We start from the raw sequence: 26,774 nt of genomic DNA, 5'->3' as shown, positions 1-26,774 counted from the left end.
GTCCGGTGGGGAACATTGAGCTTGATGCACTTTTGCTATGGTTGGGACACGAAAGACATAGCTAGTCAATAAGAAACTGTCAAATCTGTTTAGGCTATTAGTTCTACATAATTCATAAAGTGTTTGATAAAGTGTCAAACAAATTACAAATTACAATGAAGATATGAACAAATGAGTATATTCTCCGTTAGGTCGTAGTTGAAAGGTCGCAGCTAGTTTAACATGTCTGCGCCCACGAGCACATCATCTTGAAGGTAGAGCACATATTATTTATCATTCATTGGAAAAATGTAGTCAACAGCGCTCAATCAATATATATTATTATGAGTATGACTATAAAACAGCAACGTAGCAAAGTGACAGAAGTCTCTGAAGAGGTGCATTTAAAATATTATTCTCTTGAGTCTGTTTTACCCCAATGTATCACCTAGCTTCAATTATCATTCATGCACTTATCCAGGCAGCGTAATTAGCAAACAGAAAGCAAATGCCTAGACCCATGGCATGTTTGAAATGGATGATTGGAATGGATTTGAAAATGTCTTTAAAATGTTTCCAATGAAGGGGCTCCTAGACTCATGTAGTCTATGGGAAATCACTGGCTGCCTTATTTGCTTTGCTTTCATTTTCTCTTGATTTGTCTTGCAGGAGATGTGGAGGTCCGCCTGTGGCCTCTCTGTGAGGGCAGCAGAGAGGGCAATACACAGAAAATGTTCACATAGGCTCTATGCTCACAATGCGGAAAAACCTCCTCCTCAATCTAGTCCCCGGACCCAGGCGGAGAAAGAGAGGCGGAGGAGAGATAAGGAGGAGGCCATACTGAGCAGTCAACACAACGTAGGTGACCTCACTCCTAGTTAGTGGACTCTTACACATAACAAACAAAGACAGAGACTTGTTTTGTTTTACATGAAAGTTAAATCCATTTTCAGAATGTTGAAGATCAAGGAATGAAATGGAGTGAGAAAGAGAGGATAGCGTACAGTGTTTCAACACCTCCTGGGGAGAAGAAAGGTAATGAATGTCCCAAAGACTTTAGTGATGGAGGACAAAATGGATACAGTTACATATCGGCATATTCTTATTATTCTTGAAGATATATATTGTGTCGTTTTGACAATATCGCAATAATATTTTTTTACGCTAGTTGGCAAAACTCCAGTATTTTTCCTCCATAGCTTGTTCTCCATCTTCTTTTTAAATAGGGAGCCAATGTGTTTTCAGCACTTTTATTTCCGTGACTGATTCAAAACTCGTTATCATGTCTCTGTCTTGTCCCTCTGCAGCAGACATATGGTGAGCAAAATGTTTGTAACATCAAATCTCAACAGAAATCACAGCATCCAATTGCAATACATATAGAATCAGGAGAATCGCAATACATATCGTTTCGGCACCAACGTATCGTGATAATATCGTATCGTGACGTCCCTGGCAATTCCTAGTCCTAAAAGACTTACACCCACCCTTACGTCCTGTCATGAACGCAGAGATCAGGCTGGTTTCACTGGGATAATACAACAAGTGGTCTATTGACGCACTCGCCTTGCTCCCGTGTGGCAACACTCTCTCGCTAAATAAATTAATCTCTTCTTATTCACCATCCCTTGTTTAGACACCACCCTGCCCTTCCCTTCGTCCTACAGCCCGGAGTATGTGGAGACCAGTTGGTACCCGTGGTGGGAGAAAGAAGGCTTCTTCACCCCAGAGATCAATGTAAGAGAATAGAGCATTATAATAAGCCATATTTCAAACTGCCTGATGATGCTCCCATGTTAGGAACAATCTATCCAGATACCACAGCTCTAATAACAATCTATCCGGATAACACAGCTCTAATAGTTAGATTTAGTCTAATGCCCATGTTGTTATTTTTGTTGTTGCATCAACGTTTAGGACAGACTGCCACATGCTGTGAATCGCTCCTTCTCAATGTGTATCCCTCCGCCAAATGTGACTGGCACGCTGCACCTCGGCCATGCACTCACAGTGGCCATAGAGGATGCATTGGTCCGCTGGTAACTATTTCTCACGGACAATAATAGAATCAGTCGGTTTAGAGATGTTTCCTTTTTTGGCTGAAATGAAATGGCACCACATCAAATCCTATCTGTCGTATGAGATCTTTCAGAGCTGAAATGTGTTACTTTTTGAACGGCTAATGTATTTGACATGTTTTAGGAGATGTGATGAAGTGTATTGTTGTACTGATTGAATGTGTGGTTGTATCAGGAGGAGGATGCAGGGCTACAAAGTTGTCTGGGTACCAGGCTGTGACCATGCAGGCATCGCTACGCAGGTATGTCTCCCTGACCTGGCTATCCATATTATCTTTCACATTTGCTTCTCTTTCAAGCTAAATGTAAAACCCGTGTCCAACCTTCTGGTCTTAATCTCAGACGGTGGTGGAGAGGAGGTTGTTTAGGGAACGAGGGAAGCGAAGACAGGACCTCAGCAGGGAGGAGTTTCTAAAGGAGGTGTGGACATGGAAGAAAGAGTGAGTATGAGGTCCCTTTCTGTCCTCTTATTATTTGTCTCTCTCTCTTTTTCTTTTTCTTTCTCTCTTTCTCTCTCCCTTTTTCTCTCTCTCTTTCTCTCTCCCTTTTTCTCTCTCTCTTTCTCTCCCTTTTTCTCTCTCTTTCTCTCTCCCTTTTTCTCTCTCTTTCTCTCTCCCTTTTTCTCTCTCTCTTTCTCTCTCCCTTTTTCTCTCTCTCTTTCTCTCTCCCTTTTTCTCTCTCTTTCTCTCTCCCTTTTTCTCTCTCTTTCTCTCTCCCTTTTTCTCTCTCTTTTCTCTCTCCTTTTTTCTCTCTCTCTTTCTCTCTCCCTTTTTTCTCTCTTTTTCTCTCTCCTTTTTCTCTCTTTTTCTCTCTCCCTTTTTCTCTCTCTCTTTCTCTCTCCCTTTTTCTCTCTCTCTTTCTCTCTCCCTTTTTCTCTCTCTCTTTCTCTCTCCCTTTTTCTCTCTCTCTCCTCTGCCTGCTGTTCTCTGACACTGCTTTCCACTGTCATTAGTAGAATCATACAACTATCCATCTTCTTAATGAGATAAAGATGATTCTATTTTCACATTTGGTTCTGTCTGTGTGTTCCAGTACGGGTTCTGTCTGTCTGTGTGTTCTAGAAAGGGTTCTGTCTGTGTGTTCTAGAAAGGGTTCTGTCTGTGTGTACCAGTACAGGTTCTGTCTGTCTGTGTGTTCTAGAAAGGGTTCTGTCTGTGTGTTCTAGAAAGGGTTCTGTCTGTGTGTTCTAGAAAGGGTTCTGTCTGTGCGTTCTAGAAAGGGTTCTGTCTGTGCGTTCTAGAAAGGGTTCTGTCTGTGTGTTCCAGTAAGGGTTCTGTCTGTCTGTGTGTTCCAGTACAGGTTCTGTCTGTCTGTGTGTTCTATTAAGGGTTCTGTCTGTGTTCTAGTATGGGTTCTGTCTGTCTGTGTGTTCTATTAAGGGTTCTGTCTGTGTTCTAGTATGGGTTCTGTGTGTTGTGTGTTCCAGTATGGGTTCTGTCTGTCTGTCTGTGTGTTCCAGTACGGGTTCTGTCTGTCTGTCTGTCTGTCTGTCTGTCTGTCTGTCTGTCTGTCTGTCTGTCTGTCTGTCTGTCTGTCTGTCTGTCTGTCTGTCTGTCTGTCTTTGTGTTCCAGTACAGGTTCTGTCTGTCTGTGTGTTCTAGTAAGGGTTCTGTCTGTGTTCTAGTATGGGTTCTGTGTGTTGTGTGTTCCAGTATGGGTTCTGTCTGTGTTCTAGTATGGGTTCTGTCTGTGTGTGTGTTCCAGGAAGGGAGAGGAGATCTATCACCAGCTGAGGAAACTTGGTGCGTCTCTGGACTGGAGCAGAGCCTGCTTCACCATGGATCCAGTAAGACAGTACTATTACACTACATCATCACAGACACACTGGCCTTGTGGTTAGAATGTCCGCCCTGAGATTGGATGGTTGGGAGTTCGAGCACCGGCCACGTCTTACCAGAGGCTGTAAAAATGGGACCCTATGAGTGTCTGCTCAGCATTCAGCATTAAGAAAATAGATTGGAGATACGATACACTAGTGTTCTGTCCAGGGGGTGTTCATCAGTAACAGGAGATAGACTAGTGTCCTGTCCAGGGGGTGTTCATCAGAAACAGGAGATAGACTAGTGTTCTGTCCAGGGGGTGTACATCAGAAACAGAAAGCAAGTCTTGTCTACTTATATACCACACTGTTATAGTATTGTTATTGTAGTATGTTATGTTATTGATGTCATTATCACATACAGGTTATGTTATTGTCCGTTCTTCTGCTCAGCTCTTTCTTCCTGTGTGTGTGTGTACCTTTTGTGTGTGGGTATTTTCAGGGCTTCAGCAGTGCTGTGACCGAGGCCTTTGTAAGGCTGTGTGACTCTGGTCTGATCTATCGCTCTGAGGGGCTGGTCAACTGGAGCTGTGCTTTGGAGTCGGCCATCTCTGATATAGAGGTTAGTCTATCATCTCTGATATAGTCTATCATCTCTGATATAGAGGTTAGTCTATCATCTCTGATATAGTCTATCATCTCTGATATAGAGGTTAGTCTATCATCTCTGATATAGAGGTTAGTCTATCATCTCTGATATAGAGGTTAGTCTATCATCTCTGATATAGAGGTTAGTCTATCATCTCTGATATAGTCTATCATCTCTGATATAGAGGTTAGTCTATCATCTCTGATATAGTCTATCATCTCTGATATAGTCTATCATCTCTGATATAGAGGTTAGTCTATCATCTCTGATATAGAGGTTAGTCTATCATCTCTGATATAGTCTATCATCTCTGATATAGTCTATCATCTCTGATATAGTCTATCATCTCTGATATAGTCTATCATCTCCGACGTAGAGGTCAGTCGGCCATCTCCGACGTAGAGGTCAGTCGGCCATCTCCGACGTAGAGGTCAGTCGGCCATCTCCGACGTAGAGGTCAGTCGGCCATCTCCGACGTAGAGGTCAGTCGGCCATCTCCGACGTAGAGGTCAGTCGGCCATCTCCGACGTAGAGGTCAGTCGGCCATCTCCGACGTAGAGGTCAGTCGGCCATCTCCGACGTAGAGGTCAGTCGGCCATCTCCGACGAGGGTCAGTCGGCCATCTCCGACGTAGAGGTCAGTCGGCCATCTCCGACGTAGAGGTCAGTCGGCCATCTCCGACGTAGAGGTCAGTCGGCCATCTCCGACGTAGAGGTCAGTCGGCCATCTCCGACGTAGAGGTCAGTCGGCCATCTCCGACGTAGAGGTCAGTCGGCCATCTCCGACGTAGAGGTCAGTCGGCCATCTCCGACGTAGAGGTCAGTCGGCCATCTCCGACGTAGAGGTCAGTCGGCCATCTCCGACGTAGAGGTCAGTCGGCCATCTCCGACGTAGAGGTCAGTCGGCCATCTCCGACGTAGAGGTCAGTCGGCCATCTCCGACGTAGAGGTCAGTCGGCCATCTCCGACGTAGAGGTCAGTCGGCCATCTCCGACGTAGAGGTCAGTCGGCCATCTCCGACGTAGAGGTCAGTCGGCCATCTCCGACGTAGAGGTCAGTCGGCCATCTCCGACGTAGAGGTCAGTCGGCCATCTCCGACGTAGAGGTCAGTCGGCCATCTCCGACGTAGAGGTCAGTCGGCCATCTCCGATATAGTCTATCATCTCCGACGTAGAGGTCAGTCGGCCATCTCCGACGTAGTGGTCAGTCGGCCATCTCCGACGTAGAGGTCAGTCGGCCATCTCCGACGTAGAGGTCAGTCGGCCATCTCCGACGTAGAGGTCAGTCGGCCATCTCCGACGTAGAGGTCAGTCGGCCATCTCCGACGTAGAGGTCAGTCGGCCATCTCCGACGTAGAGGTCAGTCGGCCATCTCCGACGTAGAGGTCAGTCGGCCATCTCCGACGTAGAGGTCAGTCGGCCATCTCCGACGTAGAGGTCAGTCGGCCATCTCCGACGTAGAGGTCAGTCGGCCATCTCCGACGTAGAGGTCAGTCGGCCATCTCCGACGTAGAGGTCAGTCTTAACTATTAGACGAGACCCTCTACTCTCATAGTGTTATAGCATGTCACTTTAGCAACAACATCATCTTTGCTATGTGCTACAGAACATGATGTACAGCTTCAGTTTGTACAATTTATTGTCTGCAGTTAAATAAGATTTTATTTTCAAATTGTAAACTTGAGATGATGAATCATCGTGGTGTTTTATTTGAGAGGTGTGTTGACGCTTCCTGCAGGTTGACTCCAAGCAGCTGTCTGGCAGAACCCTGTTGTCTGTCCCTGGCTACCAGAACAGGGTGGAGTTTGGGACCATGGTCACCTTTAGCTACCCTATAGACGGCCAGGGTGAGTGGTTGGGTTTGAGTCCCAAATGGCACCCTATTTAGGGCTCTGGACAAAAGTAGTACACTGTGTAGGGAATAGGGTGCCATTTGAGATGTAATCTCAGTATCTGAGTCGTGATCTTCCTGTATGTCTGCTGTTCTCTGGGATTTCTCCCATCTTTCCTGTTGTTTATACTCTCTCTCTCTCTTTCTCTTAGATGGAGAGGTGGCAGTGTCGACCACACGTCCCGAGACCATGTTGGGTGATGTGGCCATCGCTGTGCATCCTGAGGACCCTCGATATCAGGCTAGTATACTTCAGATTAAATCCTGAGGACCCTCGATATCAGGCTAGTATACTTCAGATTACATCCTGAGGACCCTCGATATCAGGCTAGTATACTTCAGATTAAATCCTGAGGACCCTCGATATCAGGCTAGTATACTTCAGATTACATCCTGAGGACCCTCGATATCAGGCTAGTATACTTCAGATTAAATCCTGAGGACCCTCGATATCAGGCTAGTATACTTCAGATTAAATCCTGAGGACCCTCGATATCAGGCTAGTATACTTCAGATTAAATCCTGAGGACCCTCGATATCAGGCTAGTATACTTCAGATTACATCCTGAGGACCCTCGATATCAGGCTAGTATACTTCAGATTAAATCCTGAGGACCTTCGATATCAGGCTAGTATACTTCAGATTAAATCCTGAGGACCCTCGATATCAGGCTAGTATACTTCAGATTAAATCCTGAGGACCCTCGATATCTTTATTGTACCACTGTGTATGATTACGAGTTGTCTTTTAGCTGAGACTTCTAAATGGTTCACTACTATTTGTATTGCAGGCAGTTCATGGTAAACAGTGCAGACACCCATTCGCTGACCGACTCTTACCCATCATCACTGACACTCTGGTGGACATGGAGCTGGGTACAGGTACAGGAACGGTCTTGATGATCTGATGGAATTTGAACAGCAATGCGTCAGGAACGAGAACAAGCTAGTTATGCTAAAGGCTGTTATGGTACAAAACAATGATTATTCTGAAAACCATTCCTTCTTTATTGTTCTGTTCTGTTCTGTCTGTCTGTCTGTCTGTCTGTCTGTCTGTCTGTCTGTCTGTCTGTCTGTCTGTCTGTCTGTCTGTCTGTCTGTCTGTCTGTCTGTCTGTCTGTCTGTCTGTCTGTGTCTCTCTCCTCTCTCTCTGTCTGTCCTATCCATCTGTCTCTCTGTCTTTGTCTGTCCTATCCATCTGTCTCTCTGTCTTTGTCTGTCCTATCCATCTGTCTCTGTCTTTCTCTGTCTGTCCTATCCATCTGTCTCTCTCTCTCTCTCTCTGTCTGTCCTATCCATCTGTCTCTCTCTCTCTCTCTCTCTCTCTCTCTGTCTGTCCTATCCGCCTGTCTGTCTCTGTCCTGTCTGTCTGTCTGTCTGTCTGTCTGTCTGTCTCGCTCTCTTTCTCTGTCCATCTGCGTCTGTCTCTGTCTGTCCGTTTGTTTCTGTCTGTGTTTCTCAGGTGCTGTAAAAGTTACTCCAGCTCACGACCACACTGACTTCCTGCTTTCCCAGCGGCACTCTCTTCCTCGCCTCACTGTGATTGGAGGAGACGGCACGATGACCCCTCTCTGTGGTCAATGGCTGGAGGTACACTATCTCATCCAGAGATTGTTGTTGTCAGTTACTGTGTTCTGTCTGGCAGTTCCGTAACATCTGAGAGATATCTAATCTTTCCCTCCCATCACAGGGAGTGAAGCGTTTTGATGCCAGAGAACAAGTGATCGATGCACTGACCGAGAAGATGCTGTTCAGAGGGAAAAGGGATCATGCCATGTCTTTACCTGTCTGCAGGTAGAGGGAGACATTCACTGTCTGTTCCCTCTCTCTCTTGAGACGGAAAGGGTGTTCGAATCACATCATGTAGTGCCCTGATAATGTAGTGCCCCGATAATGTAGTGCCCCGATAATGTAGTGCCCTGATAATGTAGTGCCCTGATAATGTAGTGCCCCGATAATGTAGTGCCCTGATAATGTAGTGCCCTAATGTAGTGCCCTGATAATGTAGTGCCCCGATAATGTAGTGCCCCGGTAATGTAGTGCCCCGGTAATGTAGTGCTCCGACAATGTAGCGCCCCGACAATGTAGCGCCCCGATAATGTAGCTCCCTATAATGTAGTGTCCTGATAATGTAGTACCCTGACAATGTAGTGTCCTGATAATGTAGTGTCCTAATAATGTAGTGCCCTGATAAATCAAACCCAGATTATGGGATAAATTAAAAACATGATTACTTTTGCAGTGAAAGACAATATGTTTACAAGTGAAATACAGGACAGAGGGTTTTTTCACAGAGAAAAGTGAATGAATCACCACATTCAGAATTGCTGGCTAAAAGGAATCATTTCTGTCAGTTATCCCAGAAGCTGTTTTGATTTAGTCAGTAATCTAATATGTGTACAGAAGAGATATGGGTTAGATGTGGTTACCTGCTGTTCATCCAGTATGCCCATCTCCTTCAATTTCACATAGAAATCCAATCAGTTACCCAAAATGAACTGAATAACAGAACAGATAACACGTCAGGGTAACACGTCAGGGTAACACGTAACAGGAGTAACACGTCAGGTAACACGTCAGGGTAACACGTAACACGTAACACGGGGTAACATGTAACACGTCAGGGTAACACGTAACACGTCAGGGTAACACGTCAGGGTAACAGGGTAACACGTAACACGTCAGGGTAACGCTTACGTCAGGGTAACACGTCAGGGTAACACGTAACAGGGGTAACACGTAACACGTCAGGGTAACACGTAGGGTAACACGTCAGGGTAACACGTAACACGTCAGGGTAACACGTCAGGGTAACACGTAACACGTCAGGGTAACACGTAACAGGGGTAACATGTCAGGGTAACACGTCAGGGTAACACGTAACAGGGTAACACGTAACACGTCAGGGTAACACGTCAGGGTAACACGTAACACGTAACACGTCAGGGTAACACGTCAGTGTAACACGTAACACGTCAGGGTAACACGTAACACGTCAGGGTAACACGTCAGTGTAACACGTAACACGTCAGGGTAACGCGTCAGGGTAACACGTAACACGTCAGGGGAACACATCAGGGGAACGCTTCAGGGGAACGCGTCAGGGTAACACGTAACGCGTCAGAGAAACAAGTAACACGTCAGGGTAACGCGTCAGGGTAACACGTAACACGTCAGGGTAACGCGTCAGGGTAACGCGTAACAGGGTAACACGTAACACGTCAGGGTAACCCTGAACGTGTTACGTGTAACACCCGACGGGTAACACGTAACACCCAGGGTAACGTGTTAACGTGTTACCCTGGGTAACGTGGGTACGTGTTACCCTGACGTAACACGTTAAGTGTCAGGGTAACACATCAGTGTAACAGCAGGGTATCGTCAGCATCTTGTTTACTATCCTACTGACCTCACCATAGAGTTAAGGCCACACCCAGTTGCTATGGCAAAGCTATTTTGTGTTATTCTGCTAATTATTTCTCTTGTCCTCTTTCCCCCTCCTGTGTGTCAGTCGTTCTGGGGATGTCATTGAGCCTTTGTTGAAGAAGCAGTGGTTTGTGCGTTGTGGAGAGATGGCCCAGAGAGCCATACAGGTGATTGGACTGTCTCTTTGTGTTGTAGTATTTGCTGTAGGTCACCTCAGCCTGTCTGCTTCAGTGGCACCCTATTCCCTACATAGTGCACTGCTTTTAACCACTGCCCTGTGTTGGTGAGAGGGTCTGTGTTGGTGAGAGGGTCTGTGTTGGTGAGAGGGTCTGTGTTGGTGAGAGGGTATGTGTTGGTGAGAGGGTCTGTGTAGGTGAGAGGGTCTGTTTATCATTTGAACATGTCAATGAAGAGGATGTAATGCATGGCACTGACTCTCTCCCCCCTCTCTTTCTCTCTCTCTCCACCCTCTTTCTCTCTTCTTCTCTTTCTCTCTCTCCCTCTCTCTGTCTCTCTCTCCCCCTCTTTCTCTTCTCTTCACTTTCTCTCTCTCTCCACCCTCTTTCTCTCCCCCCCTCTTTCTCTCCTCTTCTCTTTCTCTCTCTCTCTCTCTCTCCACCCTCTTTCTCTCTCTCCCCCTCTTTCTCTCCTCTTCTCTTTCTCTCTCTCTCCGCCCTCTTTCTCTCTCCCCTTTTTCTCTCCTCTTCTCTTTCTCTCTCTCTCTCCACTCTCTTTCTTTCTTTCTCTCTCTCTCTCCCCCTCTTTCTTTTATCTCTCTCTCTCCCCCCCTCTTTCTCTTTCTCTCTCTCTCCACCCTCATTCTCTCTCTCTCCTCTCTCTCCCTCTCTGTCTGTCTCTCTCCCCCCTCTTTCTCTCCTCTTCTCTCTCTCTCCACCCTCTTTCTCTCTCTCTCTGCTATCTCTCCTCTTCTCTTTCTCTCTCTCTCCACCCTCTTTCTCTCTCTCTCCTCTATCTCCCTCTCTCCCTCTCTGTGTGTCTCTCTCTCCCCCTCTCTCTCTCTCTCCTCTCTCTCCCTCTCTGTCTGTCTCTCTCTCTCCTCTCCCTCAGGCAGTAGATGAGGGACAGTTAGAGATCATTCCTCACTTCTACAACAAAACATGGTGTAGCTGGCTCTCTAACATCAGGTCAGTAAGAGTGGAGAAAGTATTACTTTTATAAATATCAAAAGGTCCCCCCCCCCTCCTGGACCTAGCTGCAAGATTCTCAGAAGGAGAGAGAAATAAGCAGGACATCTGGAATCTTCCAACTAGGATGTCAGTCACATTTATATTCCGAACTGAACTGAACAATAATAGTGTGACGTCTGAGAGAAGCAACAACAAGTCTGTTTGTTTGTCTTCCTGCTGGACTAGCAACACCGGGCCCCGACATCTTCATTGTTTTATTGTTGCTCTTTGACCCCTTGGTTTTATTAAAATAGTCCTTGTTATGATTTATGTGGTTTTAACAATGTGATGCCTGTTTGTGTTTTCCACGTCAGTGATTGGTGCATATCCAGGCAGCTTTGGTGGGGTCATCAGATTCCAGCCTATCGAGTGACTCTCTCAGATTCCACTGACACTCAGGAGGTGCACTGCATGTTTCAAGCTGGATTTCACACTCTCACAGTCACACTTATCAACGAATTGTCAGTCATATTTTTGTATTGTAAACAACCTTATTTATTGATGTGTGTTATTTCACTCAGGAGCTCTGGGTCTGGGGCAGGAGTGAGGAGGAGGCCAGAGAGCGGGCTGCTGGAAAATATGGAGTGACTGCTGACGCCATTACACTGACTCAGGGTGACTGCTGACACCATTACACTGACTCAGGGTGACTGCTGACGCCATTACACTGACTCGGGGTGACTGCTGACGCCATTACACTGACTCGGGGTGACTGCTGACCCCATTACACTGACTCAGGGTGACTGCTGACCCCATTACACTGACTCAGGGTGACTGCTGACGCCATTACACTGACTCAGGGTGACTGCTGACGCCATTACACTGACTCAGGGTGACTGCTGACGCCATTACACTGACTCGGGGTGACCGCTGACGCCATTACACTGACTCGGGGTGACTGCTGACGCCATTACACTGACTCGGGGTGACTGCTGACGCCATTACACTGACTCGGGGTGACTGCTGACGCCATTACACTGACTCGGGGTGACTGCTGACGCCATTACACTGACTCGGGGTGACTGCTGACGCCATTACACTGACTCGGGGTGACTGCTGACGCCATTACACTGACTCGGGGTGACTGCTGACCCCATAACACTGACTCGGGGTGACTGCTGACCCCATTACATTGACTCAGGGTGACTGCTGACCCCATTACACTGACCCCATTACACTGACTCAGGGTGACTGCTGACCCCATTACACTGACTCGGGGTGACTGCTGACACCATTACACTGACCCCATTACACTGACTCAGGGTGACTGCTGACCCCATTACACTGACTCGGGTGACTGCTGACCCCATTACATTGATTCGTGGTTGACTGCTGACTCCATTACACTGACTCGGGGTGACTGCTGACCCCATTACATTGACTCGTGGTGACTGCTGACCCCATTACACTGACTCGGGGTGACTGCTGACCCCATTACACTGACCCCATTACACTGACTCAGGGTGACTGCTGACCCCATTACACTGACTCGGGGTGACTGCTGACACCATTACACTGACCCCATTACACTGACTCAGGGTGACTGCTGACCCCATTACACTGACTCGGGTGACTGCTGACCCCATTACATTGATTCGTGGTTGACTGCTGACCCCATTACACTGACTCGGGGTGACTGCTGACCCCATTACACTGACTCGGGGTGACTGCTGACCCCATTACACTGACCCCATTACACTGACTCGGGTGACTGCTGACCCCATTACATTGATTCGTGGTGACTGCTGACTCCATTACACTGATTCGGGTGACTGCTGACCCCATTACATTGACTCGTGGTGACTGCTGACCCCATTACACTGACTCGGGGTGACTGCTGACCCCATTACACTGACCCGGGGTGACTGCTGACCCCATTACACTGACCCGGGGTGACTCACCTTAATAAGTCTGTCTGTCAGGAGATCTGCTTTACTGCCGTCACATAAACCCATTTAATTGTTTGTAGCACAACAATGACTCAGTGTGGCACCACAGGGACTCTATCACAAGCCTGTTGTGTTGTTTGTTTGTTTTCGATTGGCTCGTTTACACCCTCTCTCTCTTTCTCTCTCCATGTCAGACCCTGATGTATTGGACACCTGGTTCTCCTCAGGGCTCTTCCCATTTGCCATGTTGGGCTGGCCACAGCAGGTACTTCACTTGCATTTCCTCCCCATATGTTTCACTTTTCACAAACAAAGAAATATGTGTCCCAAATGGCACCTTTTCCCCATAGGGCTATGGTCTAAAGTAGTGCACTATGTAGGGAATAGGGTGCCTTTTCAGGCATCCATTGTATTGTCTAGGACTCATGACATCAACCACTAAAATATGCCCCAAAGAGTGCCCACACTTCCTCATGCTTACTTGACGTGTTGTGTCCTCTACAAATATGCCCCCACAGACAAGTGACCTGAGGCAATTCTACCCCAACACTATCCTGGAAACAGGAAGTGACCTCATCTTCTTCTGGGTGGCCAGGATGGTGATGCTTGGCACAGAACTGACTGGGCAGCTGCCCTTCAAACAGGTAGCGATACTAACGACAACGGGGTCTGACATTAACGACAACGGGGTCTGACATTAACGACAACGGGGTCTGATACTAACGACAACGGGGTCTGACATTAACGACAACGGGGTCTGACATTAACGACAACGGGGTCTGATACTAACGACAACGGGGTCTGATACTAACGACAACGGGGTCTGACACTAACGACAACGGGGTCCGACGCTACGACAATGGGGTCCGACATTAACGGGGTCCGACATTAACGACAAACGGGGTCCGACACTAACGACAACGGGGTCTGATACTAACGACAACGGGGTCGATACTAACGACAACGGGGTCCGATACTAACGACAACGGGGTCCGATACTAACGACAACGGGGTCCGATACTAACGACAACGGGGTTCGATACTAACGACAACGGGGTCGATACTAACGACAACGGGGTCCGATACTAACGACAACGGGGTCGATACTAACGACAACGGGGTCCGATATTAACGACAACGGGGTCCGATACTAACGACAAACGGGTCCGACATTAACGACAACGGGGTCCGACACTAACGACAACGGGGTCCGACATTAACGACAAACGGGGTCCGACACTAACGACAACGGGGTCCGACACTAACGACAACTGGGTCCGACATTAACGACAACGGGGTCCGACATTAACGACAACGGGGTCCGACATTAACGACAACGGGGTCCGACATTAACGACAACGGGGTCTGACGCTAACGACAACGGGGTCTGACATTAACGACAACGGGGTCTGACATTAACGACAACGGGTCCGACGCTAACGACAACGGGGTCCGACACTAACGACAACGGGGTCCGATACTAACGACAACGGGGGTCCGATACTAACGACAACGGGGTCCGATACTAACGACAACGGGGTCCGACATTAACGACAACGGGGTCCGACATTAACGACAACGGGGTCCGACACTAACGACAACGGGGTCCGATACTAACGACAAACGGGGTCCGATACTAACGACAACGGGGTCCGATACTAACGACAACGGGGTCTGACACTAACGACAACGGAGTCCGATACTAACGACAACGGGGTCCGACACTAACGACAACGGGGTCTGACACTAACGACAACGGGGTCTGATATTAACGACAACGGGGTCTGACACTAACGACAACGGGGTCTGATATTAACGACAACGGGGTCTGATATTAACAGCGCTTGATAACAACAACAGAGTATAAATTAGAGCCCCTATTCTTACTCTCTGTCTCCCTCCCCATCTCTCTATTTCTCTCTCCCTCCCTCTTTCTCTCTCTCTCTCCCAGGTGCTCCTCCACTCTCTGGTGAGGGATAAGCATGGCAGGAAGATGAGTAAATCTCTGGGAAATGTCATCGACCCTTTAGATGTTATCTCTGGCATCTCTCTGGAGGTACACACACGGTCAGACCTGTCCAGCCTGGCCGGGATACAGAGGACATGTTAGGAGTAACGACAGAGGACATGTTAGGAGTAACGACAGAGGACCTGTTTGGAGTAACGACAGAGGACATGTTAGGAGTAACGACAGAGGACCTGTTAGGAGTAACGACAGAGGACATGTTAGGAGTAACGACAGAGGACATGTTAGGAGTAACGACAGAGGACCTGTTATAACGACAGAGGACATGTTAGGAGTAACGACAGAGGACATGTTAGGAGTAACGACAGAGGACATGTTAGGAGTAACGACAGAGGACCTGTTAGGAGTAACGACAGAGGACATGTTAGGAGTAACGACAGAGGACATGTTAGGAGTAACGACAGAGGACCTGTTAGGAGTAACGACAGAGGACCTGTTAGGAGTAACGACAGAGGACCTGTTAGGAGTAACGACAGAGGACATGTTAGGAGTAACGACAGAGGACATGTTAGGAGTAACGACAGAGGACCTGTTAGGAGTAACGACAGAGGACCTGTTAGGAGTAACATGGTCAGAGCTGTCCAGCCTGGCCGGGAGACAGAGGACTTGTTAGGAGTAACGACAGAGGACTTGTTAGGAGTAACGACATCTATTAGAACACTAAATCATGGTGGTGGAAGGACATTACTGCCACAGAATTGATCATCTTGTTCTGGGCTGTAAAAACAACAGAGAGAGAGAGAGAGAGGAGGGTGAGGAGAGAAGAGGATGTCTTGCTGCAGTGGAAATATGCTCTTGGCAATCTGCCGTGTAGTGGAGCTCTCCCACTCTAAAATTTTACTTAGCATGATTAAAAAGTAATGCCGTATTACAAAAGCTCACTGTCTCTCCCACTATTTATGTCTTCTCTCTCTCCCACTATTTATGTATTCTCTCTCTCCCACTATTTATGTCTTTTCTCTCTCCCACTATTTATGTCTTCTCTCTCTCCCACTATTTATGTCTTCTCTCTCTCCCACTATTTATGTCTTTTCTCTCTCCCACTATTTACGTCTTCTCTCTCTCCCACTATTTATGTCTTCTCTCTCTCCCACTATTTGTCTTCTCTCTCTCCCACTATTTATGTCTTCTCTCTCTCCCACTATTTATGTCTTCTCTCTCTCCCACTATTTATGTCTTCTCTTGCTCTCTCTCTCTCCCACTATTTATGTCTTCTCTCTCTCCCACTATTTGTCTTCTCTTGCTCTCTCTCTCTCCCACTATTTATGTCTTCTCTCTCTCCCACTATTTGTCTTCTCTTGCTCTCTCTCTCTCCCACTATTTATGTCTTCTCTCTCTCCCACTATTTGTCTTTTCTTGCTCTCTCTCTCTCCCACTATTTATGTCTTCTCTCTTTCCCACTATTTGTCTTCTCTTGCTCTCTCTCTCTCCCACTATTTATGTCTTCTCTCTCTCCCACTATTTATGTCTTCTCTCTCTCCCACTATTTATGTCTTCTCTCTCTCCCACTATTTATGTCTTCTCTCTCTCCCACTATTTGTCTTCTCTTTGCTCTCTCTCTCTCCCACTATTTATGTATTCTCTCTCTCCCACTATTTGTCTTCTCTTGCTCTCTCTCTCTCCCACTATTTATGTATTCTCTCTCTCCCACTATTTGTCTTCTCTTGCTCTCTCTCTCTCCCACTATTTGTGTATTCTCTCTCTCCCACTATTTGTCTTCTCTTGCTCTCTCTCTCTCCCACTATTTGTCTTCTCTTGCTCTCTCTCTCTCCCACTATTTATGTATTCTCTTGCTCTCTCTCAAATTCAATTCAAGGGGCTTTATTGGCATGGGAAACATGTTTACATTGCCAAAGCAAGTTGAGTAAATAATAAACAAAAGTGAAATAAACAAAATATGAACAGTAAACATTACACTCCAAAAGAATCAAGACATTTCAAATGTCATATTATGTATATATACAGTGTTGTAAGGATGTGCAAATAGTTATTAAAGTACAAAAGGGAAAATAAATAAGCATAAATATGTACAATGGTGTTTGTTCTTCACTGGTTGCCCTTTTCTTGTGGGAACAGGTCACAAATCTTGCTGCTGTGATGGCACACTGTGGTATTTCACCTAATAGATATGGGAGTTTATCAAAATTGGATTTGTTTTCAAATTCTTTATGGCTCTGTGTAATCTGAGGGAATTATGTGTCTCTAATATGGTCATACATTTTGCAGGAGGTTAGGAAGTGCAGTTCAGTTTCCACTTCATTTTGTGGGCAGTGTGCACATAGCCTGTCTTCTCTTGAGGCCACCGTAGGCAGACATGGCTCTATCTCAATAGCAAGGCTATGCTCACTGAGTCTGTACATAGTCAAAGCTTTCCTTAAGTTTGGGTCAGTCACAGTGGTCAGGTATTCTGCCAATGTGTACTCTCTGTTTAGAGACAAATAGCATCCTAGTTTGCTCTGTTTTTTTGTTGATTCTTTCCAATGTGTCAAGTAATTAACTTTTTGTTTTCTCATGATTTGATTGGGTCTAATTGTGCTGCAGTCCTGGGGCTCTGTGGGGTCTGTTTGTGTTGGTGAACAGAGCCCCAGGACCAGCTTGCTTAGGGGACTCTTCTCCAGGTTAATCTCGCTGTAGGTGATGGCTTTGTTATGGAAGGTTTGGGAATCGCTTCCTTTGAGGTGGTTGTAGAATTTAATGGCTCTGTTCTTGGTTTTTATAATTAGCGGGTATCGACCTAATTCTGCTCATTATTTGGTGTTTTACGTTGTACACTGAGGATATTTTGGCAGAATTTTGGTGTTTTTCCCATTTTGTGAATTCTTGGTTGGTGTTTGACCCCAGACCTCACAGCCATAAAGGGCAATGGGTTCTATAACTGATTCAAGTATTTTTAGCCAAATCCTAATTGGTATGACGAATTATATGTTCATATTGAGGCCATAGAAGGCCTTTCTTGCCTTGTCTCTCAGATCATTCACAGCTTTGTGAAAGTTACCTGTGGCGCTGATGTTTAGGCCGAGGGTATGTGTAGTATTTTGTGTGCTCTAGGGCAACGGTGTCTAGATGGAATTTCTGCAGAAGATCTAGGTGCTGCTGTAGGCCCTCCTTGGTTGGTGACAGAAGCACCAGATCATCAGCAAACAGTAAACATTTGACTTCAGATTCTAGTAGGGTGAGGCCGGGTGCTGCAGACTGTTCTAGTGCCCTCGCCAATTCGTTGATATATATGTTGAAGAGGGTGGGGCTCAAGCTGCATCTCCCTGTCTCACCCTACAACCTTGTGTTTTTTTTTTTTGCCAATTTAAACCACACATTTGTTCTCCCCCCCTCCTCAGAGGCTCCAAGAGAAAGTGGAGGAGGGCAACCTTGACCCCCGTGAGAGCATGGTCGCCATGGAAGCGCAGGTCAGTCAGTTGCCCAGCGCCTTCCCTCGACTCCCTCCTCTCAGTCATTTGTTCCGTCTGAGTGGGGCATGTTCATTTACTTCCTCTGTGCTCTCTCCCTGACTGTGTCCCGAATGGCACCCTGTTCCACATGACCAAAGCCCTAAAGTAGTGTGCTGAATAGGGACTTAAGGGTGCCATTTTGGGACACAGCCCCTGACTCCTGTCTCTCTGTCCCCTATGGCGTCCAGAGGAAAGACTTCCCTAAGGGGATCCCAGAGTGTGGTACTGACGCGCTCCGCTTCGCACTCTGCTCTTACAAGGCCCAGGGTGAGTGACTCTGCTTTTACAAGGCCCAGGGTGAGTGACTCTGCTCTTACAAGGCCCAGGGTGAGTGACTCTGCTCTTACAAGGCCCAGGGTGAGTGACTCCCTGAGTCTCCCTCACATCAGGTGTTTTATCTGAGGAAAGAGGTCTATTTGTCAAACTCCAGGTCTCTTTGTAGTTTTTCTCTTGAGAATAGCCGAGGTCGTCTTCCAAAGTTCTGACAACAACAAAAAACAACAGTTTGTTTCCATAGCAACAATATCACTGTCTCTCTCTCTCTCTGTCCGCCCATCAGGTGAGGACATCAGTCTGTCCGTGTCCCAGGTGCTGAGCTGTAGACACTTCTGTAACAAGATGTGGCAGACAGTGAGATTCACGCTGGGTGTCCTGGAGGACCGAGGGGCTGAACTGGGAACAGTGGAACAGGTAATGGATTAGATTTATACCGTAGCGGAACACCAACAGACATGACAATGTTATATCGCTGTTGTTGTCACATTAATGTCACTGGGAGACTAAAGTGAAAATGTGACTGTGGAAGTTAAGATTCTCTCTATAATAATCACTGATTTTTCCAGTCATTTAAATTCCTTAATTCCTGTTTGTTATAAACTAGGTTTCCATCCAGAGGTTGAGGGGCATAAAGATGGCGGCCAACGTGCACTTAACACAAATTCCTCGTTCCGCTCGTTCATTTCTCTCCGTTACTCTTATTTTTTTGTCGGGTCATTAACAGAGTATACATGATCCATATTTTTAGCTTCCAGATGCCAGGCAATTAGAAAAAAAAATTAAACTGTAGATTGAACCATGTCGCATGCCGTAGTTTAAACAGTCAATGGGTAGTGCTTTTAAACAATTACGTCATATCTTTTAATTCTGACATTTGTATGCACTTCAGCCATTGGCCGACGGATTTTCATGCATATATATTCTAAAATCCGCATAAAAACAGTGCATATATTCCCAGCAGAGATGTTTCCATTTATTTAATAACAATTTTTTAACCGTTTATTTAACTAGGCAAGTCCGTTAAGAACACATTCTTATTTTCAATGACGGCCTAGGAACAGTGGGTTAACTGCCTGTTCAGGGGCAGAACGACAGATTAGTACCTTGTCAGCTCAGGGGGTTTTGAATTTACAACCTTCCGGTTACTAGTCCAACGCTCTAACCACTAGGCTACCCTGCCGCCCCATTAAATGAACTGGTTGCAGATAACAGGCTATGATGACGTAGAGCACATACAAATACCTTACATTCCCATGTAACGAAATAAAAAAAATACAAGTTAAATAGTTTTCCATCTCATTTATAACCCTTCTGATCATTTTGTTCCAAAACAAATGGCCCACTCTGGTCTCGGTACGTGTTCTCTAGCCAACAGCTCACAGATACAGGCTACCTACACAAAGACATTATTACGGACAAAAGAGAAAGATGACTTCTATTGTCAAAAGGCAGACAAGCATCGACTCATCATTTCATCTGTAGCCTAGTCAACTGCATGGTTTCCCGAGTCGTAGTGGGAGGACCACACAACATATCGTTGTGTGACTACAAGTTTACTTTGATGTGATGGTTATGATATCAATATTTGCGCATAAAGGAATTTCCACCGCCATTTCCTTGCAAAAAGATCCCATGTTGTTTAGCGTATTTTGTTTTGTTTACAATTGGAAAGTTATCAGGCCTGATGTGACATTTTATATCAGACATTTTTACTAGCATAAAAAGGTGGGATGGAAACCTGGTAATAGCTGGAAATATATATTGTAAATATGACTCTCTCTCCCTCCCTCTGTCTCTCTCCCTCTCTCTCCTTCCCTCCGTCTCTTTCCCTCCCTCTCTCTCTCCCTCTCTCTCTCTCTCCCTCTGTCTCTCTCCCTCCCTCTCTCTCTGTCTGTCTTTCCCTCTCTCTCCTTCCCTCTGTCTCTCTCCCTCTCTCTCCTTCCCTCTGTCTCTCTCCCTCTCTCTCCTTCCCTCTCTTTCTCTCCCTTCCTCTCTCTTTCTGTCCAGACCTCTCCTCTGAACAGTATGGACCAGTGGGTTTGTTCTCGGCTCTATAGCACGGTGCTCCAGTGTGAGCAGGGCTTTGAGAGATATGAACTCCACTCTGTTACCGCTGCCCTGCACTCCTTCTGGCTGCACAGCCTCTGTGACATCTACCTGGTGAGGAGAATCTGTCATGGACTGTAGTTTAGTAACGGACATCAAGGACTGAGGAGAAACTCTCTGTCTTCTCTCTAACTGTGTCTTCCCCTGATCTCTACATCGCTCTCTCGCTCTCTCTCTCAGGAGTGCATCAAGCCAGTGCTGAGCCAGGACTCTGGCGCCGGGGAGTTGGGTCTGATCGACACAGTGCACACTGGGAGAGGTAGCCAGAGAGAGAAGCAGGTGGTCAGGGCTGTTCTCTACCACTGTGTGTCTGTCTCTCTGGCCCTCCTCTCTCCCTTCATGCCCTTCCTCACTGAGGAGCTGTGGCAGAGGCTCTACCTTCTCAAGGGAGAGGGTGGTGATAGTGCCGGGGCTAGCTTGTGTCTACAGCCATACCCACAGTCTTCACAACTGGTAAGAGAGTAGTAGGGGGGGGAAAGAGGGGTCCTAGTCAGTTGCACAACTGAAATGTAAACTCAGCAAAAAAAGAAACGTCCTCACTGTCAACTGGGTTTTATTTTCAGCAAACTGAACATGTGTAAATATTTGTATGAACATAAGATTCAATAACTGAGACATAAACTGAACAAGTTCCACAGACATGTGACTAACAGAAATGGAATAATGTGTCTGAACAAAGGGGGGGTCAAAATCAAAAGTAACAGTCAGTATCTGGTGTGGCCACCAGCTGCATTAAGTACTGCAGTGCATCTCCTCCTCATGGACTGCACCAGATTTGACAGTTCTTGCTGTGAGATGTTACCCCATTCTTCCACCAAGGCACCTGCAAGTTCCCGGACATTTCTGGGGGGAATGACCCTAGCCCTCACCCTCTGATCCAACAGGTCCCAGACGTGCTCAATGGGATTGAGATCTGGGCTCTTCGCTGGCCATGGCAGAACACTGACATTCCTGTCTTGCAGGAAATCACGCACGGAACGGGCAGCATGTCATGCTGGAGGGTCATGTCAGGATGAGCCTGCAGGAAGGGTACCACATGAGGGAGGAAGATGTCTTCCCTTTAACACACAGCGTTGAGATTGCCTGCAATGACAACAAGCTCAGTCCGATGATGCTGTGACACACCGCCCCAGACCATGACGGACCCTCCACCTCCAAATCGATCCCGCTCCAGAGTACAGGCCTCGGTGTAACGCTCATTCCTTCCACGATAAATGCGAATCCGACCATCACCCCTGGTGAGACAAAACCGTGACTTGTTAGTGAAGAGAACTTTTTGCCAGTCCTGTCTGGTCCAGCGATGGTGGGTTTGTGCCCATAGGCGACGTTGTTGCCGGTGATGTCTGGTGAGGACCTGCCTTACAACAGGCCTACAAGCCCTCAGTCCAGCCTCTCTCAGCCTATTGCGGACAGTCTGAGCACTGATGGAGGGATTGTGCGTTCCTGGTGTAACGCGGGCAGTTGTTGTTTCCATCCTGTACCTGTCCCGCAGGTGTGATGTTTGGATGTACCGATAATGCGCAGGTGTTGTTACACGTGGTCTGCCACTGCGAGGCCGATCAGCTGTCCGTCCTGTTTCCCTGTAGCACTGTCTTAGGCGTCTCACAGTACAGGACATTGCAATTTATTGCCCTGGCCACATCTGCAGTCCTCATGCCTCCTTGCAGCATGCCTAAGGCACATTCACGCAGATGAGCAGGGACCCTGGGCATCTTTCTTTTGGTGTTTTTCAGTCAGTAGAAAGGTCTCTTTAGTGTCCTAAGTTGTCATAACTGTGACCTTAATTACCTACCGTCTGTAAGCTGTTAGTGTCTTAACGACCGTTCCACAGGGTCATGTTCTTTAATTGTTTATGGTTCATTGAACCAGCATGGGAAACAGTGTTTAAACCTTTTACAATGAAGATCTGTGAAGTTATTGGGATTTTTACGAATTATCTTAGATAGACAGGGTCCTGAAAAAGGGACGTTTCTTTTTTTGCTGAGTTTATGTAGATACTAATACATACACATGCGCACACACACACACACTCACTTTATACCCATTTATGTCCATACTGGTGTGGGGTTTATAGCATTTGTATAGCTATAAAACTACTGACTAGAAAGCTATAGACTTAATGAAATCCTATTGGCTATAGAGCTGTGAGGATCATTAAACTTATGAGGCTTGGACACTTAAAAAAAATGTGCTATTTAGAACCTAAGATGGTTCTTCGGCTGTCCCCCATAGGAGAACCTTTTGAAGAACCCAATTTTGTTTACAGGTAGAACCCTTTTGGATTCCATGTAGAACCCTCTGTGTAAAGGGTTCTACCTGGAACAAAAAGGGTTCTCTTATGGGGACAGCCGGAGAACCATCTTAGGTTCTAAATAGCACATTTTTTTCTAAGAGTGTACTATGGTAATGTCATTAGTGCTGAGAAACTAACGGTCACATCTGTGGTTTTGGTTTCTCTTCTTCCTTGTTTTTTTTTACCTCTTATCTCTATCCCATCTATCTCGCTCCTTCTTGTTATTTCTGCTCAACTTCCTGCCAGGCACACTGGCACTTCCCCCAGGAGGAAGCAGACTTCACTCTGGTCCAGGAAGTGGTGAGAGTAGCCAGGTCCCTCAGGGCCCAGTGTGGCATGACCAAGGAGAAGCCTGACAGTACGTCACTGTCACATCAATGTCACAACTGAACTCAACTGGATAGATAAATGTTATGTCTATTGGCCTGGTATTGGATAAGTTGTTGTCTCACAGATTTAGTAGTCGACCACACAGAGATTTGACAGATGAACTATAACGGTGCTTCAATGTGACCATTGCATGTTTTACGTGGTTATATAAGCCGAGTTGTAAACTGGAGAGATCCTGATCGAAATCTGATCTATGATATGTAGCATCCCTCTGAACAACTCATTCTGCCTTGTGAACGTTATAATCATCATGCAAACAGTGCTCTCTCTCTGTCTCCGTCTGAGCATTACAGTAGACTGTATGTGTTAGTTCTAGATGAACCAGTGTATTCACCCTGGCAGGGCCATTTCATTCCAACTGTACGTCATAACAGTGTCATCAACATGACAAAGCCTTCTACATATAAGGATTATGTTTCCTATCTGTTCTAGTGTAGGCTGGACAAAAAACCTGATCTAAATATGTTTACGATATGGACCATCTTTCTGTCAGGCTATTTCATGGCATGATTCTCTTTTATAATGTATATGAATAATATCATAATAATGATTATTATAATTAATCGTAATCATATATACTCATGAATCATGTATACTAATAAATCGCATTTCCTCTGTGTTCCAGTGTGGGCCGTGTGTTCGCCCAGCCAAGCCCAGATCCTGGTCCACTTTGGCCCTGCTGTACGGACCCTGGGCCGAATCACCAAGCTCCACCTCCACTGTCCTCAGGGGGCCGGCTCCCTGTCCTTCCCGTTGGCTCCCCCTCCCCCTAAAGGCAGTGCTGTGGGTGTGGTCGACCACTCCTGTCAGTTACACCTCAATGTTCAGGTAATCATTCGGCTTCAGTGTAATCTCATACATATTTCTAGAAATGGTGGATTGTAATATGGTACTGAGTTGTTTGCCTTCTTCCAGGGCGGTGTGAATGTGAGCAAACTTAGTCTCCAGCTCTCCCAACGCAGAGAGAAGCTCCTCTCTAAACTGGAACAATCCCTCTCTCGAACCCGTGTGCCAAACTACTTACAGAAGGTTCCAGAGCGAGTGAGGATAGAGACAGAGAACAAAGTAAGATATAAAAACTGGGAAGTGGGTGCATGAAATGTGGCAAGGGTGTGTGTTTTGTGAGATAAAACGGGCCGATGACAGAATGCCTCACACACTCACTTGCCACAGTCCCCTGTGACCAACACAACAGAATGAGCTATATGGCATGTTGGGAGATCTCCCTGGACGATGGGACTTTTAACTCCTCATAGTTTGCTCGTGTTATTGATCCTTGTCTTTGTAATCATTGCTGATGTTTGTGACGATAAAGTACTACTTGACTCTAGTTTATTTTTTATTTATTTCACCTTTATTTAACCAGGTAGGAAAGTTGAGAACAAGTTCTCATTTACAATTGCGACCTGGCCAAGATAAAGCAAAGCAGTTCGACACATACAACAACACAGAGTTACACATGGAGTAAAACAAACATACAGTCAATAATACAGTAGAAAAATAAGTCTATATACGATGTGAGCAAGTGAGGTGTGAGGTGAGATAAGGGAGGTAAAGGCAAAAAAAAGTCCCTGGTGGCGAAGTAAATACAATATAGCAAGTAAAACACTGGAATGGTAGATTTTCAGTGGAAGAATGTGCAAAGTAGAAATAATGAAATAATGAGGTGATGGACCTCTCAATATTAAATAGATTTACCATTTTAATTCAGGCATGGAAATCACGAGTTCGGTAGCTGAGCAATACATTTTTAGCATGCGTAGTATTGGGACATTAGATAGTCCAGTATTTGCATACCACAGAAAAAAAACCATGTGCACGATCTCACAATAACAACCTTTGTATTTGTCACGTGAGCAAACTTGCTTTCATCCTGTGATCAAATGTTGTTGATGTAAGCTGGAGCAAAATGGCCGACATACCAGCATGTCTACTGTTTACATCCAAAATGGCATCCTATTACCTCATAAGGCTCTGGTCAAAAGTAGGGCACTATATAGGAAATAGGGTGCCATTTGGGACGTAAACCATTGATGAAGATGTTCTTGAAAGAGACTTTGCTTTGTATTTCTGTTAAATTATTTGCCTTCATTCCCTCCCCCACAATGGAATGTATCTGTTTAGATCTCAGCCTTGGAGCAGGAGCTGAGGAACATTGAGGAGCAGCTGTCAGCACTACAGGGACCTCCAAAACACAACTCTGGTCAAAAGTAGTGTACTATGTAGGGTTTTTCACTAGTTCCCACAGTCAAAGTTAAATAAAAAAAAAATGCACATTTTTGTTTTCATTCATTTTTTAAGTTGGGGTTAGCCAATTTATTTTAAATTGGGGTTAGGAATAAGGTTAGCAGTGTGGTTAGGTTTAAAATCAGATTTTAAGAAGAGACATTTTAGAACTAGGCGGGGTTAACTACTGATGACCACTGTGAGGATTAGGACCCTGGTCTAAAGTAGTGCACAACGTAGGGAATAGGGTGCCATTTGAAACACAATCACAGTGAGAGAGGACCTCCCTCTACATGGACAACTTGACTGTCTACAGTGTCTGTCTGCAGGGATTCAACTCTGGATCGGACATTGATTATATCAATCATGGACTACCAGGTTTTCTGCCATTGAACACCAAGAACTGCAGGCCCTGGAATAACTACAGTGGTGACCCTACCCCTAATTACAGTGGTGACCCCTACCCCTAACTACAGTGGGGTGACCCCTACCCCTAATTACAGTGGGGTGACCCCTACCCCTAATTACAGTGGGGTGACCCCTACCCCTAATTAATTACAGTGGTGACCCTACCCCTAATTACAGTGGTGACCCTACCCCCCTAAATTACAGTGGTGACCCTACCCCTAATTACAGTGGGGTGACCCCTACCCCTAATTACAGTGGTGACCCTACCCCTAATTACAGTGGGGTGACCCCTACCCCTAATTACAGTGGTGACCCTACCACTAATTACAGTGGTGACCCTACCCCTAATTACAGTGGTGACCCTACCCCTAATTACAGTGGTGACCCTACCCCTAATTTCAGTGGGGTGACCCCTACCCCTAACTACAGTGGTGACCCTTGCTTGGAGTCAAGCCATATAGGCATGCATGTAAAATAATACCACTTGTCTGTCATCAAAAAACAGCATACTCTATCCCAGGGTTCCCCAGCCGAATTTGGCCCGCTGGTGATTTTTTTTGGCCCCCCAGGTTCCAAGCAAAAGTGTTTAAATGTTGTTTTTTTTACATAAAAGGCTATAAAACACCAGAAAATCAGCTGCAAGTTCTTTTAATTTTGGAAATGTGTTCCAAAGTATTCCCACATATAATAGAGAGATATATGTTATCGTATACAAATGTAAGCAAAGGTTTGACATGATTGTTTTAG

General features: G+C 46.1%; 1 protein-coding gene across 1 annotated transcript; it reads left to right on the top strand.

Moving 5' to 3' along the window:
* The first annotated feature begins 6 nt into the window (after positions 1-6).
* Positions 7-26,774, top strand: vars2 (valyl-tRNA synthetase 2, mitochondrial). The gene is made up of 30 exons (XM_042295125.1): positions 7-254; positions 649-837; positions 933-1,014; positions 1,616-1,716; positions 1,897-2,018; positions 2,233-2,299; positions 2,400-2,497; positions 3,762-3,843; positions 4,319-4,438; positions 6,202-6,310; positions 6,507-6,595; positions 7,146-7,236; positions 7,817-7,944; positions 8,045-8,148; positions 9,866-9,947; positions 10,849-10,925; positions 11,282-11,369; positions 11,489-11,582; positions 13,051-13,121; positions 13,375-13,500; positions 14,808-14,912; positions 18,218-18,286; positions 18,517-18,595; positions 18,888-19,018; positions 20,612-20,764; positions 20,891-21,163; positions 23,250-23,361; positions 24,019-24,221; positions 24,309-24,458; positions 25,518-26,774. Exons 2-30 carry the CDS (start codon positions 652-654, stop codon positions 25,605-25,607), a joined length of 3,282 nt encoding a protein of 1,093 aa, XP_042151059.1. The 5' UTR covers positions 7-254; positions 649-651; the 3' UTR covers positions 25,608-26,774.

The sequence above is a fragment of the Oncorhynchus tshawytscha genome, linkage group LG13 (genome assembly GCF_018296145.1).
Source record: "Oncorhynchus tshawytscha isolate Ot180627B linkage group LG13, Otsh_v2.0, whole genome shotgun sequence".
In the NCBI taxonomy this organism is placed as follows: domain Eukaryota; kingdom Metazoa; phylum Chordata; class Actinopteri; order Salmoniformes; family Salmonidae; genus Oncorhynchus; species Oncorhynchus tshawytscha.
This window is presented reverse-complemented; position numbering and strand designations above follow the sequence as displayed.